At 39.5% G+C, this 13,876-nt stretch overlaps 1 protein-coding gene across 1 annotated transcript in view; it reads right to left on the reverse strand.

Moving 5' to 3' along the window:
• lrfn5a (leucine rich repeat and fibronectin type III domain containing 5a) overlaps nucleotides 1-13,876 on the reverse strand; it is a 130,352-nt gene that overhangs the window by 25,165 nt on the left and 91,311 nt on the right. The window contains exons 3-4 of the mRNA XM_086274198.1: nucleotides 396-620; nucleotides 34-162 (exon numbers count right to left, since the gene is read on the reverse strand). Coding sequence (XP_086130324.1) covers nucleotides 34-162; nucleotides 396-592 — 326 coding nt within the window. The 5' untranslated portion in view covers nucleotides 593-620. The remainder of the gene's footprint in view (nucleotides 1-33; nucleotides 163-395; nucleotides 621-13,876) is intronic.

Raw genomic sequence — 13,876 nt, forward strand, 5'->3', positions numbered from 1 at the left:
TTCATATTGTAAGACATTATTTTTAGTTCATACCTGTTGAGGTGCAGGGCTCTGAGGTTTTCCAGATCAGCAAAGGCATGAGGTGTGATGTAGGAGATGGTGTTTCTGGATAATGTCAGGTCCACCAAACGTGTCATGTTTGCAAAATCTTTTCTTTTCACACTTTGGGCAAAGATGAGACAAAAATAAAATATCGTTAAAATGAGGTAACTGCCATACTAGTGACCCACATTACACTTATAAAATACAGTCTAGCGAGAGTGGCAACTCATATAACATCATGTACTGCAGTAATGCAGACGTTCTACCAATAGAGTTTCAACAACAGCTATCGAAGGGTTTTAATGTAAATGGTTTAGTCTCATGAGTATCGTTATTATTGATGTGACGATCACCTTGTGACAAAATTGTCAGCCAGTCGTAGCTCCACTGTATGTCTGTCAATGTTGGGTGGGACAAATAGTAGACCTTTCTTGGCACAGAGGGTTGCCAGGTTGGGTGACAGTATTTGACATACGCAGCGTTTTGGGCATATCTGTGCCCGCACAGCCATAGCGACGGCCAGCATTACACACAGTACCAGCCTTTCCATGGTTACCCCCCGTACCTGGAAACAACACCTAAAATAAATGGAAACAAGACAGACCAAGAGAGAGAAAAAGAGATGTTAATGACATTTGAAATGAGATGCATATAACTAAGTGAACTGGTCCCATCAATTGGCCCCAAACTCCTGGTTTGCAGTCACATACACTTGTTACTGCCATCTGGAGGCCATTTGGATCTGTTTGATATTTAGTAGGAAAGAAGGAAAAACTTATGGCAAAAGTAAAATGTTAAAAACAAATGGAACGTGACAAAGAAACTGAGATAAAACATGCTTCCCCATTCAAAAGTCTTTTTAAAAGGAGAAGGATGTACTTCCTCAAGCTTCTCTGTAATAATACATTATCTATCACCAACTGCACATCCTTTGATATCAACTCAAATAACTGAATGCAAAGATGTATATTAAAAGTCAAGTGTAGATATGATGATGAGTGCAGTACGGAGACAGGTGGCTGGGCCTCTAAAAATCATCTGTGGTGGATTTTTTGTGCACGTTAAAGAATAAAGTGATCAGTCATGGTGATCAGAAAAAAAACAAACTTTATAACCAAACATGACTATGACCACCAAACAAGAAGAGGGTTTTATTAGTCTCATTTATTGCTCAGCAGTGTTATTGTGCATGAACATGAGTGAAAAGGCACACATACTCAGTCATCATTAACAAGCCGCAGTGCTTGTAGTTAATTAGAGTGTTAGTGCGAGAGTGCAGGGTGGTCAGGGAGAGAGAGAAAATCCTCATTAATGGCAACCTTGATTTCAGGTTTGAAGGACATGGGAGAATCACCATTAAATAGATCACAGTACAAACAAGCATGCACACGCAAACATCTACGCATTCACAGAAGAACACAACACAGACATAATGAGGGTGAAACAGAAGTTGAGGATTTGTCTCTGTGAACTTTTCTCACACTTTTTATTTGAACACAAATGCAGCAAAACAATAGAAACAACTTGTATGCTGTGTGTTCCATAATAGGTTTGTTAAGATGTTTTAAAGTTACAACTGGGAATGCTCACTCTCTCATAAGATAACCTATTATAAATAACACACCATGGCATATGTATAGGTAAACTGTTTTATTCATGGCCTGCTACTGCTTTATAAATCAAATCCAAACCAAAAAGGGAAAAATATCCCACAAAACAGATTTTTACACTCTGAGAATCCAAGAAGGGTAAAAACATAAACCTCAACCTCAACAATAACGTCTTAGTTTGGTCTGCTTTGAGAGAATTGCCCATAATATGTCATTACTTTGAAGACTGATTTGTTCCAATCAGTGTCTTTGCAGAGAAGCAGCCAGTTAGTGGAAAGGACATGAGTGCAGAATGAAACAGCAGCAGCATTTGGAGCCATTTCAACAAAAAAATGAATTTTAAGCCAGAGTATTTGCAAAGAAAGCACATGGTACGGCCGGTTCATCTAACCAACTTGCGTAGCTGGTGTTCATACCATTACCCGAGTCCCTGTGTAATAAAGGAGCCGCGCAACCGAATGTCTTGTAGAAAGCAACACGTCTCATCAGTCCTTGGATGTCATTCCCATCACTAACAAGCACACAGTGAAGGTGTTAAAATCAAAATGCTTTTTTGTTCAATTTTGCCTCCATCTGTGGTGTGAATTCATCACTGTGGTGTTCCTGCACTGCACTTGCCAGACATAGACTGTTAGTACAACCAACACTGCTCATGCTAACCTCATAGTTCTCTTGTTTATTCCAAACTGGAACCACATTTTGTTTTTGTCAGATGTATTTTTCCTGGAGAAGAATTACAAGATCCTACCACTTCCAGTCTCTCTGTGGTGGCTTTGTTTTTGTGTATCACTGTTTTTTATTCCATTGTTATCATTTTGTTGTCATACTTAGCCTCTTCATGGTTGTTTTGCAGCTCTTATCTTATCTTATCACATCACTTTGAGGATATTTTATTGCTTTTTCCTTTGTTTTTCTTATGTGTGTTACTTAGGTTGTTCTGCATCCCTTCCTCTCTTGTCTTTTGACTGGAAAAGACAAATCTGAGCCAGGTCTTCTTGACCCTTGCCTGGGTCTGTGTCCATGTTCAGTTCAGTAATCCTTCCATGGCCATTTAATGTTGGGGTGAGTGTCAGGCTCCTGGGCTTTGGAGCACTGGCCACTACATAACCTACCTGGAGATCAAAAGTATTTTTTGTATCCTACTATTTGCTACTTTTAGATTTTCAAACTACTGTAAATGGCACCTGTATGTTAAGACCAGAGTTTAATAAATTATATAGAGTCGTGTAATATTAACACACTACCCAGGACTGATTACAAAACCATTCACCAATCTGTAGTCTAGTTGTGAGGTCCTCTCTCTGTACTTCTTACATCTGTGTGAAATCACTGACATGAAATTTGCTACGATGTCAGAGGTCGTACAAGTCCAGTTTTTCTTTTCCTCTCTGTTTGAGTGCAGCGAAAGAAGACCAGAAAGATGGAGCAGCAGCTAAATAGATCACCGGATGACTCATATGCTCTGGTGCTACAGAAAGAGCAAGAGAGCGAGCGAGAGACAGCTCTTGACCTTTCTGACACGAAAGCAGATATCACCTCATTAATTACTCTGAGAAATGACTGTAATGAGAATGAACGAGTGAGACAGAGAAATGGAAAGGAAACGGGGAGAATTATCAGAGAGAGTGAGGAGGAAAAAAAGAGCGATCAGAGAGCCAGCTAATTAAAATGAGTGCTGAGGTGTGAAAGAAAAAGGGGGAGAGGGACGAATTTCATTTAGAGAGAGGAGACGAGGCAGGATAGATGAAGAGGACGTTGTTCTGTCACGCTTTGTATGCGATATGCAAACCGTAAAGCCATCCGCTACACAGGAGGGATAAGGTTATATGTCACACACATATAAAAGTGAGCATTTCACCAGCACTGAACTTAATTTTCACACAAACTCTTCTTCACTCGCAACCTGATGTAGCTTGAGGTGACATGTAGGACCACTGGGATCAAATGGAATGGTGAATTAACCAAAGGGATTATGGGTAAGGAAGACAAATTAAGCTCTGTTTGCAGCGATGTGTAAAATACGATTCTGTTTCACACATGTGTGTGCTGCTTTATCCACTTCTTTGAAATCCATCCACCCTGTTCCCCCGAAGGTCTCCCATAAAGCCAGTTTCACCCCTGGCTTGCTCACTGATGAACAACCGGCTTCCCCGGACAGCTCAAATGGATTCTCCACACGCTCCATATACTGAAACTGATCTCGGGCTGCATTCAAATCTCACAGGGATAACCAGAGGCACAACTTGGCAGTTAAGAGTGGTGGCTTGGAAGTATTCGCACATTCAAACTTCTTTGAAGCTGCGGAGAAGCCACCATTGAAGACTTTTTGAGTGTTTTTTTTCCTCCTGATGAGCTTTTTCACACATCCAATAAGCGAGTGATACAAATGTGATCATGCACTTTATGGTAAACCATTTAAATGACACTTTAGCAAATTCTATTCTCAACAAACTAATTCAACTCCCCCAACGCTTTACCACGACCACACAGTTATTAATACGCAATATAATAATAATAGCAATTAGCACAAGCATACATGCTGACAACAATTTCAACCACTTGTATAGGTTATGTCATAGGGTCAAACAAAGGTTCAACAAAGTTTCCCCGCAGAAATCTAAATCAGACCTTAGACTGCCCATCATTTGAAGCTTGCACGTAAAGTAGGAACTAAGCGCCTAGTCTATTTCTCCAGTGACTTACCACAAAACCTGGCTAAATTTGCAAAAGTGATGCACAAAAGATGAAAGTTAAAAACTACCTGCGATTATTTAAAGTGACTCATTAAATAAAACAGCACCTGTTCCGCTGGTATTCATCTCTGAGTGACTGTTGTAAGTCGAGAGCTCGTAGCAACAATCTTTACCACGTGACGTGGATGTAGCATCAGAAGTAGGAAACTACTCTGACAATCCTAAAGTGTCATCCAGTGGTTTTGCAGGGCTCTTTACTGAGGAGTGTAAGGTAGTTTACTACAGCACTTGTTGTGTTGAAATAGATTATTTATGTCAGTGTTAGGAAAACCCTTCACGCGTTTAAGGGTCCTCCCACAGTCTGAGAGGACTGGGCTCTTGTTGGTGAGAGTGACATTTGTTTACTGCGAAGTATTCTTCCTGACAGGAAAAAATACACTGAAGCTTACAACCTCCAGATATTAAAGTGATATAGAAAATTAGATTACCGCAGGGACTACATTTAAGAACATTAAGCATTAGTTCAGGTGCATCTCAATCACCTATTAGGGAAAATAACATGCAAAGCTCAAGCTAATCTATGACATTACAATAAAGCTGTTGATTTTGTATCATTTGCAGGTAATGAGTCTCGCATTTTAGTTATCTGTGGCTTATAACTCACCTCATAGTTCTTCAAAAAAGTAAGTGCAAGATGTTATATCACAGGCCTTTCCTGAATGTTTTCGTTCATTTGGAATATCCCTGAGTTATTATACAGTGGGGCAAAAAAGTATTTAGTCAGCCACCGATTGTGCAAGTTCCCCCACCTAAAATGATGACAGAGGTCAGTAATTTGCACCAGAGGTACACTTCAACTGTGAGAGACAGAATGTGAAAAAAAAATCCATGAATCCACATGGTAGGATTTGTAAAGAATTTATTCGTAAATCAGGGTGGAAAATAAGTATTTGGTCAATAACAAAAATACAACTCAATACTTTGTAACATAACCTTTGTTGGCAATAACAGAGGTCAAACGTTTACTATAGGTCTTCACCAGGTTTGCACACACAGTAGCTGGTATTTTGGCCCATTCCTCCATGCAGATCTTCTCGAGAGCAGTGATGTTTTGGGGCTGTCGCCGAGCAACACGGACTTTCAACTCCCGTCACTGATTTTCTATGGGGTTGAGGTCTGGAGACTGGCTAGGCCACTCCAGGACTTTCAAATGCTTCTTACGGAGCCACTCCTTTGTTGCCCGGTCGGTGTGTTTTGGATCATTGTCATGTTGGAAGACCCAGCCTCGTTTCATCTTCAAAGTTCTCACTGATGGAAGGAGGTTTTGGCTCAAAATCTCACGATACATGGCCCCATTCATTCTGTCCTTAACACGGTTCAGTCGTCCTGTCCCCTTGGCAGAAAAACAGCCCCATAGCATGATGTTTCCACCCCCATGCTTCACAGTAGGTATGGTGTTCTTGGGATGCAACTCAGTATTCTTCTTCCTCCAAACACGACGAGTTGAGTTTATACCAAAAAGTTCTACTTTGGTTTCATCTGACCACATGACATTCTCCCAATCCTCTGCTGTATCATCCATGTGCTCTCTGGCAAACTTCAGACGGGTCTGGACATGCACTGGCTTCAGCAGCGGAACACTTCTGGCACTGCGGGATTTGATTCCCTGCCGTTGTAGTGTGTTACTGATGGTGACCTTTGTTACTTTGGTCCCAGCTCTCTGCAGGTCATTCACCAGGTCCCCCCGTGTGGTTCTGGGATCTTTGCTCACCGTTCTCATGATCATTTTGACCCCACGGGATGAGATCTTGCGTGGAGCCCCAGATCGAGGGAGATTATCAGTGGTCTTGTATGTCTTCCATTTTCTGATGATTGCTCCCACAGTTGATTTTTTCACACCAAGCTGCTTGCCTATTGTAGATTCACTCTTCCCAGTCTGGTGCAGGTCTACAATACTTTTCCTGGTGTCCTTCGAAAGCTCTTTGGTCTTGGCCATGGCGGAGTTTGGAGTCTGACTGTTTGAGGCTGTGGACAGGTGTCTTTTATACAGATGATGAGTTCAAACAGGTGCCATTCATACAGGTAACGAGTGGGGGACAGAAAAGCTTCTTACAGAAGACGTTACAGGTCTGTGAGAGCCAGAGATTTTCCATGTTTGAGGTGACCAAATACTTATTTTCCACCCTGATTTACGAATAAATTCTTTACAAATCCTACCATGTGGATTCATGGATTTTTTTCACATTCTGTCTCTCACAGTTGAAGTGTACCTCTGGTGCAAATTACTGACCTCTGTCATCATTTTAAGTGGGGGAACTTGCACAATCGGTGGCTGACTAAATACTTTTTTGCCCCACTGTAACTGAAGTATCTTATGATGTACCCCAGTTTTAAAAGTTTCCCTTATGGTGTAAGATCAACATCAGATATTATAATGAAATCCTTTCAGTGAATTTGTTGCTGTTACATGTGTTAGTTATCGTAAATCCACTTTATACAACTCGCCTCGTTCCCCCATTCATACAAGCACTTTTTCTATGTTTTTTTCCTTTCTATTAAAGTGCTTTTATCTAACTTTCATACACATTCACACTCTGATGGATGCATCAGTGAGCGACTTGGGTTTAATATCTTGCCCAATATTTGGAGCAGCCAGACATCAAACCACCAACCTTCCAGATTAGTCGATGACCTGCACCACCTCAGACAGCCACCAGGTAAGAACAAGCAAGCATTTTTTCTTTGATCTGGATGAATTCACGTTTTTAATCATTTAAAGTTTTCAAGCTGACTCGAGGATGACAAAAAAGAGAGGTTGACTTCAGAGTTGTTCTGTAGCTTTTAACCACATTGCATCAGATTATTGACACAGAAATGATCACATTTAATTTTCTGTTTTTTCAGCACATTAAAGAGAATATAGCCCAGCAGATTCTACCCTACTTTTGAAGTTTCCAACTAAAGTAACAGCCCCAAAATCCAGCAAGACATGTCTTCAGAATGTAATTCAAAATAATAACCTTGAACTCTGTGGATAAAAAACGTGTGAGAATTTTTGTCCTAAACACTAAACGAGAAGGATTTTTCTTTTTTAAAGGTTTTATTTTAGCCTCTTCCAAACTGCAATTCAGCTGCAACCCTACCGAATGGGATGCAACAGAAATAAAGCAAAGCATTGTATCCACTTTAATATTTACTGATGGGCCATGCTTGGAAACTTTCTAAAAGTGGCAGCGGGTCAATAACATAACCTTGTACAGGAATCACCAGGGTGGAAAGGGTTAAAGTGCTCGTAGATATTGCCACTGGGAGCTCATGTGACATGATTGAGAGCTCCAGAGCAGTTAATATGTGGACCCTGTGTTTTCTTTAGCTCGGCACGAGACATGAGCCATACACACTAAATGACAATAAATGCAACTTATTTGTGGTTATTCACGTTAATAATGATGTCAGATCGAATCAAAAAAGATTTGTTGTGTTTCGTGTGTTCTTTTTTGACTTGGAAAAGCATGTTGGAAAAAAGCTCCCACTTCCCTGTTAATTTCACTCATTAATGCAACTAAGCACTTGCAGGAAATGCACCCACCTATTAAAGAAGGATCTGGGTCAATCGAAACAAAATTTAAGCTAAATGCAACAACATCCAGCGCTAGTGTTTGCATGCTCACAGACTTTAAGAGAATTAAAGCTTGTAGGTTATACTTGTTGTTGCTGGAAATACCTTTCAGCTTCTGTTTTTCATTTTGTCAATCAAATTAATAGCTTACATGGTCTTCTGTGGCTACAAGCCTGCACCTTTCATGGCTTATACCAGCATCTAATGCATAACAAAATGCACCAATGCCCAGACCACTTAAAGCAAGGGTGTCCAAACTTTTTTCACTGCGGGTCACATACATAAAAATATAGGAGGGGCTGGGCCACCTACTAGAAATTAGGTATATAACCTTAACTTTAGTGTATTAAAGTTAGAAAAATCACTTAAAAGTGATCGAATATGTTATATTGTTGAATATAATTAAAGACAAAACTGCCTTCATCACAGCTTTCCATAAGCACAGCTTCATCAGACAGTTGCAGTTTAATGTTGGCTGACAAGTCTTCAGTGTGTCGCACAACTGTATCTCTGGACATGCTGACGTTGTTGAAGTCCTGCACTTTTTCCGGGCACATTATTTCAGTGACTTTAACGAGGCCGTGTTTTATGAGGTCTCCATCTGAAACAGGCTTGCCATGTCTTGCGATGAGTTGGGCGACCTCATAGCTGGCTATTGGAGCCTTTTCCTGGACAATTTGAGCACGAAAAAAATACTGTTGCTGGCCCCGCAGGAGAGCTACCATTTGCTTTAATTTCTGCTCTCGCTCAGCACCAGTGTAGGATGCATAGGCCTGATGTTTGGTTTCATAATGAGGTCGTACATTATACTCTTTCATAACTGCCACAGTTTCAGTGCAGATCAAACAGACACACTTCCCCTTGAATTCTTTGAAGAAATATTCACTCTCCCACCGTGTCTGAAATTCTCTGCATTCACTTTCTACCTTTCGCTTCTTTGGTTCTGTTTAGTAACTTGGGGTACATTTCTTCTGTGATTGTCCTTTTAGGTGGAGCAACTGCCTTGATCAACAGCAGCTCCCCATGATGTTAAAACTAAGAAGTGCAATACACTCAAGCAAAAGTTGATGTGCGGCCATATTCTATTCTATTTATAAAATTACTTGTGGGCCAATTAAAAATGGCCCGCGGGTCACAGTTGGCCCGCGGGCCGGAGTTTGGACACCCCTGACTTAACGTAACCTGCTGGCTTTGTGTTCTCTCTCCTGCACCGTTTGCTTTGTTTTTCTGTGCGTCCACTGAAGTAAACCTTATGCTTAAGCTAATGGTTTACTCACTTGAACAACAGGGGTCAGCAGCTGCCTAAATACATCACAATTACTCTTTATTCAATTAGTGCACTGTGAGAACGTAGCGCTGAGTAGGCCTAAACACACACACACAGGAAAATGAATCCCAGCCGCACCAAGACTTAAGTCTAATCTGTATGCATGCTTTGCATTTAAAACAGATACTCGATACCTTCTGTGTACATACAGACACACATTAATTATAATAGTGATAGATTTGCTAAAGATTCCACTTAATAATTTTAAAAAATATCAACCTAACCTAAAAATGTGTTAAAACATTCTTCAATTAACCTTTTCATCTCAGTGGTCAATGTGCAAAAAACAGGCTTTATCAATCACTAAAATACAAACTACCACTACTTGTGGTGATGCATTTATCTGAGAAGCCTGTTGGTACTAGTATGAGATGAGCTGAGCAGTGAAGCAGGTTTAACACCATAGTTCCCACAAACACTATCCTGAAAAGACTGTTAGAATGCATAACTTGAACAAAGAAAGGCTGTAATATAAATATTTTTTATATACTGTAAAGAAAAAAAAACAATAAGACCAACTTATATCAGGATTGAATGGAGTGCCACCTTTGCAGGTAATATTCAGGTTGACCATTTTAATCCATAATTGTATAGTTAAGCTTAATATTTTGGTATTGGGATAAGGACTAATCTGTGTAACAACAGTCATGGAAACTAGAGTATAAATGTTCATAAATAATATGGAGCAGGTACAGTTTTCAACTGCGAGTACCTAAAATTACCTAAAAAACAAAAAATCAAATGCCGCTGGATACTCGTTACTACTGCAACAGTGTTCAAGAAAGGGATGTATGCTTCTGTTTGCAGCAGGTGAACACATTGTGCAATCCATTTTTTATACTTCTGGTCTTTGTGGCATTTAAAAAACGTGAGTTTTGTATATAAATATCTCTCATTCCCAGCTATATGTATTACCAGAACAACTGCTGGTTAGGAAAGGGGTTTACTGAACAGTCTATTTCAGTCTCTCCACCTGACTTTATACTGAATTCATTCTGCACATGCATGTTTTCATTGCATTAAGGATGAAAAATCCTCCTTAAGCCTGCCTCCTGTCCTGCATCACAATCTCCGCTTCATGACAGAATTGGACTTAATGGTTCAAATCAAACCAATCAAAGGCAGATACAGCCAGCTGGATGATTTATAGGAGTACACGAGCTGCCCGAAATTCAAGATGATCACCGCCAAGGTCATTCTGGTAGGAGTGGAACGTGAGAACACACACATGCCCAAAAGCCATAGGCGACACACTGATGTGGAAGCATGTTTAATGCATGCACACAGAAATGTATACTAGATGTACTATCCTGAGACATGTATTGATTTTAGATTCAGTTATAAATGCACTGGCTTCTGTTTTTGTATGACTGAGAACAGAAGAGAAGCAGTAAAAGGAAGAAAGCAGTGAGACAGTAAGATTTGTAACATGAGATCTTGGCGGTTTGGTGCTTTAAGTGCCTGATTCATGGAGAAGCTGTGTAATATCTGGTCTACAATTCTATTTCTGCAACATTGCATCACACCACTATTTTTCAAGAGACAGCAAAGTATCACTGAATGGATGCACCCTCATGTTCACAATACACTTTCTATGCTATAAAATCTGTCAAAATGCACACAGATGCATATATCAAAGCGGCTGAAGACACTGTGTAAAACTGTCTCAGCTCATTATTTTATGAGGTATCAATGACGTTTGGTGACTGTGGTTTAGATTAGAATGCATTCTGTATTAAGATAAAATCTTGAATGAGGCTAACTGGAAACTAACTGGAAAGCTAATTGGATTGTTATATTCAGAACAAAATACTTCAGAAATTGATCCCAGAAGATGAATCCCACTCACATTGGTGATGTCCTGAATTTTTCGAATCTGATATGTTAAACCATCGTTTTACTCATTTATTTCACATGCAGATTAAGATTTTGCATTTGAAATGATAAAGCATCCCATGGATTGCCTTGATGTTCACTGTAGTATACTTAGGTGATCCTTGGATTTAGATGTAGCATCAGGATTGGGCCAAGTATGTACAACATTTTAAAACATAAAAACATCCATAAAAGAAATGAGACTGTCAAAATCCTCAGTTGTACTTTTTGTTGGCAATGTCTGCAATTTAACATTTTGTGATTTAGCACAGTGATTTATTTTTGGGTGTTTTTGTTTTGTCATCCTAACAAAAAATGTTTTTATTCCATCAATTCGCAGGAAACACTTTAAAACCTCTAACATGTGTTAAAATAGTCGTGCATGTTCAAAACAAACAATTTATTTTGAGTACACCCAGTAAAAATCTAGGCTTTCACAATATGAAAACAATAATGGTTCCTAAATGCCCAGAGCTACTGTATGTGTAATGCAGGGTTGGTAAATAATAATTGCTATTTATGGCTGTGAGTATAGCTCGAAGGCCTTTTGGTGATCTTCTGCAAAGCTCTCTTAAGATTAACAAGCTTTGTTTCTGCTGGGCATCATTTTTTCTGAGTGCATGCAACAGGTGAATAAAAGAAGCATTTATGACTCATAGTCACGGGATGAAAAGTGACTGAGTCTCCTTTGAAAAGCATTCCCTTGATTTTGAATAAAGGCAGTTTGGAGACCGTTATGAAGAATTTTCTCGAAAAATATTCTCTGTACTAGTGCAGCACACAGATGAGGGTGCTTTTAGATTAAAATTGTGAATACATATGATAACAGAACGATGTGGATTGAAGCAAAGAAGGGCTCACTTCAATTTCATCAATTCATATTTAATACCTGCTTTCCTGCTCATGGCCATGAGGTCTAGCTCAATTGGAAATTCTTAACCTTGAGAACAAAATTCCTGGTTGTTTAATTTTAACTGAAAAAAAAATGAACAATCCTTCCAAAAATGTAAGGCTTAAAAGACTCATTAATAGCTTCTGCCTAATCAAAACTGCAACAGTGCATAAATAACAGCCTTAGATTAAGGTGTTTACTTTTACGCTGAAATAAAGAGTACCATTTATCTCACTGTCATCTAAATTTTTATATCACATACCACACGCATCCCATACTTGAAGCACAGGTATGTATGTTTCTTTCATTCTATTAATCTATACCACCTTTACAGATGCACCTCATTTTCATATACTCGTACATGTATATATGAGAAGAAATTAGAAGGACACACCTAACATATCTAAACTCTCTTATGTATGTCCCTTTACAGTGACAAGTCCCACCCAATATAGTTAAAATGAGAGCCATTACCAACTTTTGGAAGATTGGCAAACCAAGAGAAGGGAAGCATCTGCTGCCTACAACTATGACTTTCTGTTACATTCAAGCAAGCACACGTTAAAAAAATTAAGGATATTTTAACCTACAAAATGGCACAAAGGAAATATAGACAAAAAAGTGTCGACAATATTGGAGGGAGAGTGGATATTTGAGGATTCAAGAACAAGGGTGATGTGCAGAGCTGTAGTAACTACAGAGGGATAAAGCAGATGAGCCATGACGCGAGGCAAGAGAGGTGACAACAGTGAGCAGCAGCAGGGCTTCATGTCGAGAAAGAGCACTACAAATGTGATGTTTGCTTTGAGAGTGTTGTCGGAGAAGTGTAGAGAAGGTCAGAATGAGCTGCACTGTGTCTTTGTAAATGTAGAGAAATCACATGATAGGGTCCCAAAAGACGAACTGTTGCACTGTCATGAGTGGCAGATAAATTGGTGAGGGTTGTGTAGGACTTGTATGAGGATAGTGAGACAGTGATGAGACTTGAAGAGGTGGAGATATGATTTGGAGAGAAGAGGAATGAGTTCAAATACCTGGGGTCAACAATACAACGCAATCAACTATGCGAAGAGACGCAAAGAAGAGAGCGCCCTCCATCCACTCCCCCCACTTAGGAAACCTGCTATGATTTATGGTTTGCAGAAAGTGGCATTAACACAAAGGAAACAGGCAGAGATGGAGATGGAGAGTTAGAAAGGAGTATATCACAGGGACAACTCACGTTGAGCAGTTTGCATATCCTGAACAAAGGGCGGTGAAAATGGAGCTCCCAGGCAGGAGAAAAAAAACCTCAGAGGAGGTTTACAAATGTAATGATAGAGGATAGAGAAGACTGGAGTGACAAAGGTGGATGCTTTGGACTAAAATGGAAGCGAGAATAATTCAAATTAAAACCATGTAGGTTGTTATGGTGTAACATTTATTTCAATATACAAAAACATTTTTAAAAATGTGTCTTTCTCAATATTAATACTGATACATGCTTAATTAGAAAATAGTCGCGTGTCAGTAATACACTTTTATTGCTAAAAAAATTATGTACTGTAAATGTCTTAACCCTGTTTAGACGGTTGGAAGTCAACATGGCAGCAAAGTGAGTGCACACTTACAAGCAAACTGAGCAAAACCAGAAGGAATGATAAACTTAACCAGCAGGGTTATTTTACAAGCAAAATGTTGCGTTGTTTCTGACATAAATAAATGCAAAACAAGTGAATCGACCCCTTCTGCAAAAGGAAGTGGGATTACTGAGATGAATTTGAAGAAGAGGGGGAACGATACACAGAAAGGGTTTATTTTCATAATTAGGTCTCTAGG

This window comes from Aulonocara sp. 'chitande type north' Nkhata Bay, linkage group LG19 (assembly GCF_057382095.1).
Source record: "Aulonocara sp. 'chitande type north' Nkhata Bay isolate Kocher_YH1m ecotype deep benthic linkage group LG19, A_spYH_male_GT1.1, whole genome shotgun sequence".
Classification (NCBI taxonomy): domain Eukaryota; kingdom Metazoa; phylum Chordata; class Actinopteri; order Cichliformes; family Cichlidae; genus Aulonocara; species Aulonocara sp. 'chitande type north' Nkhata Bay.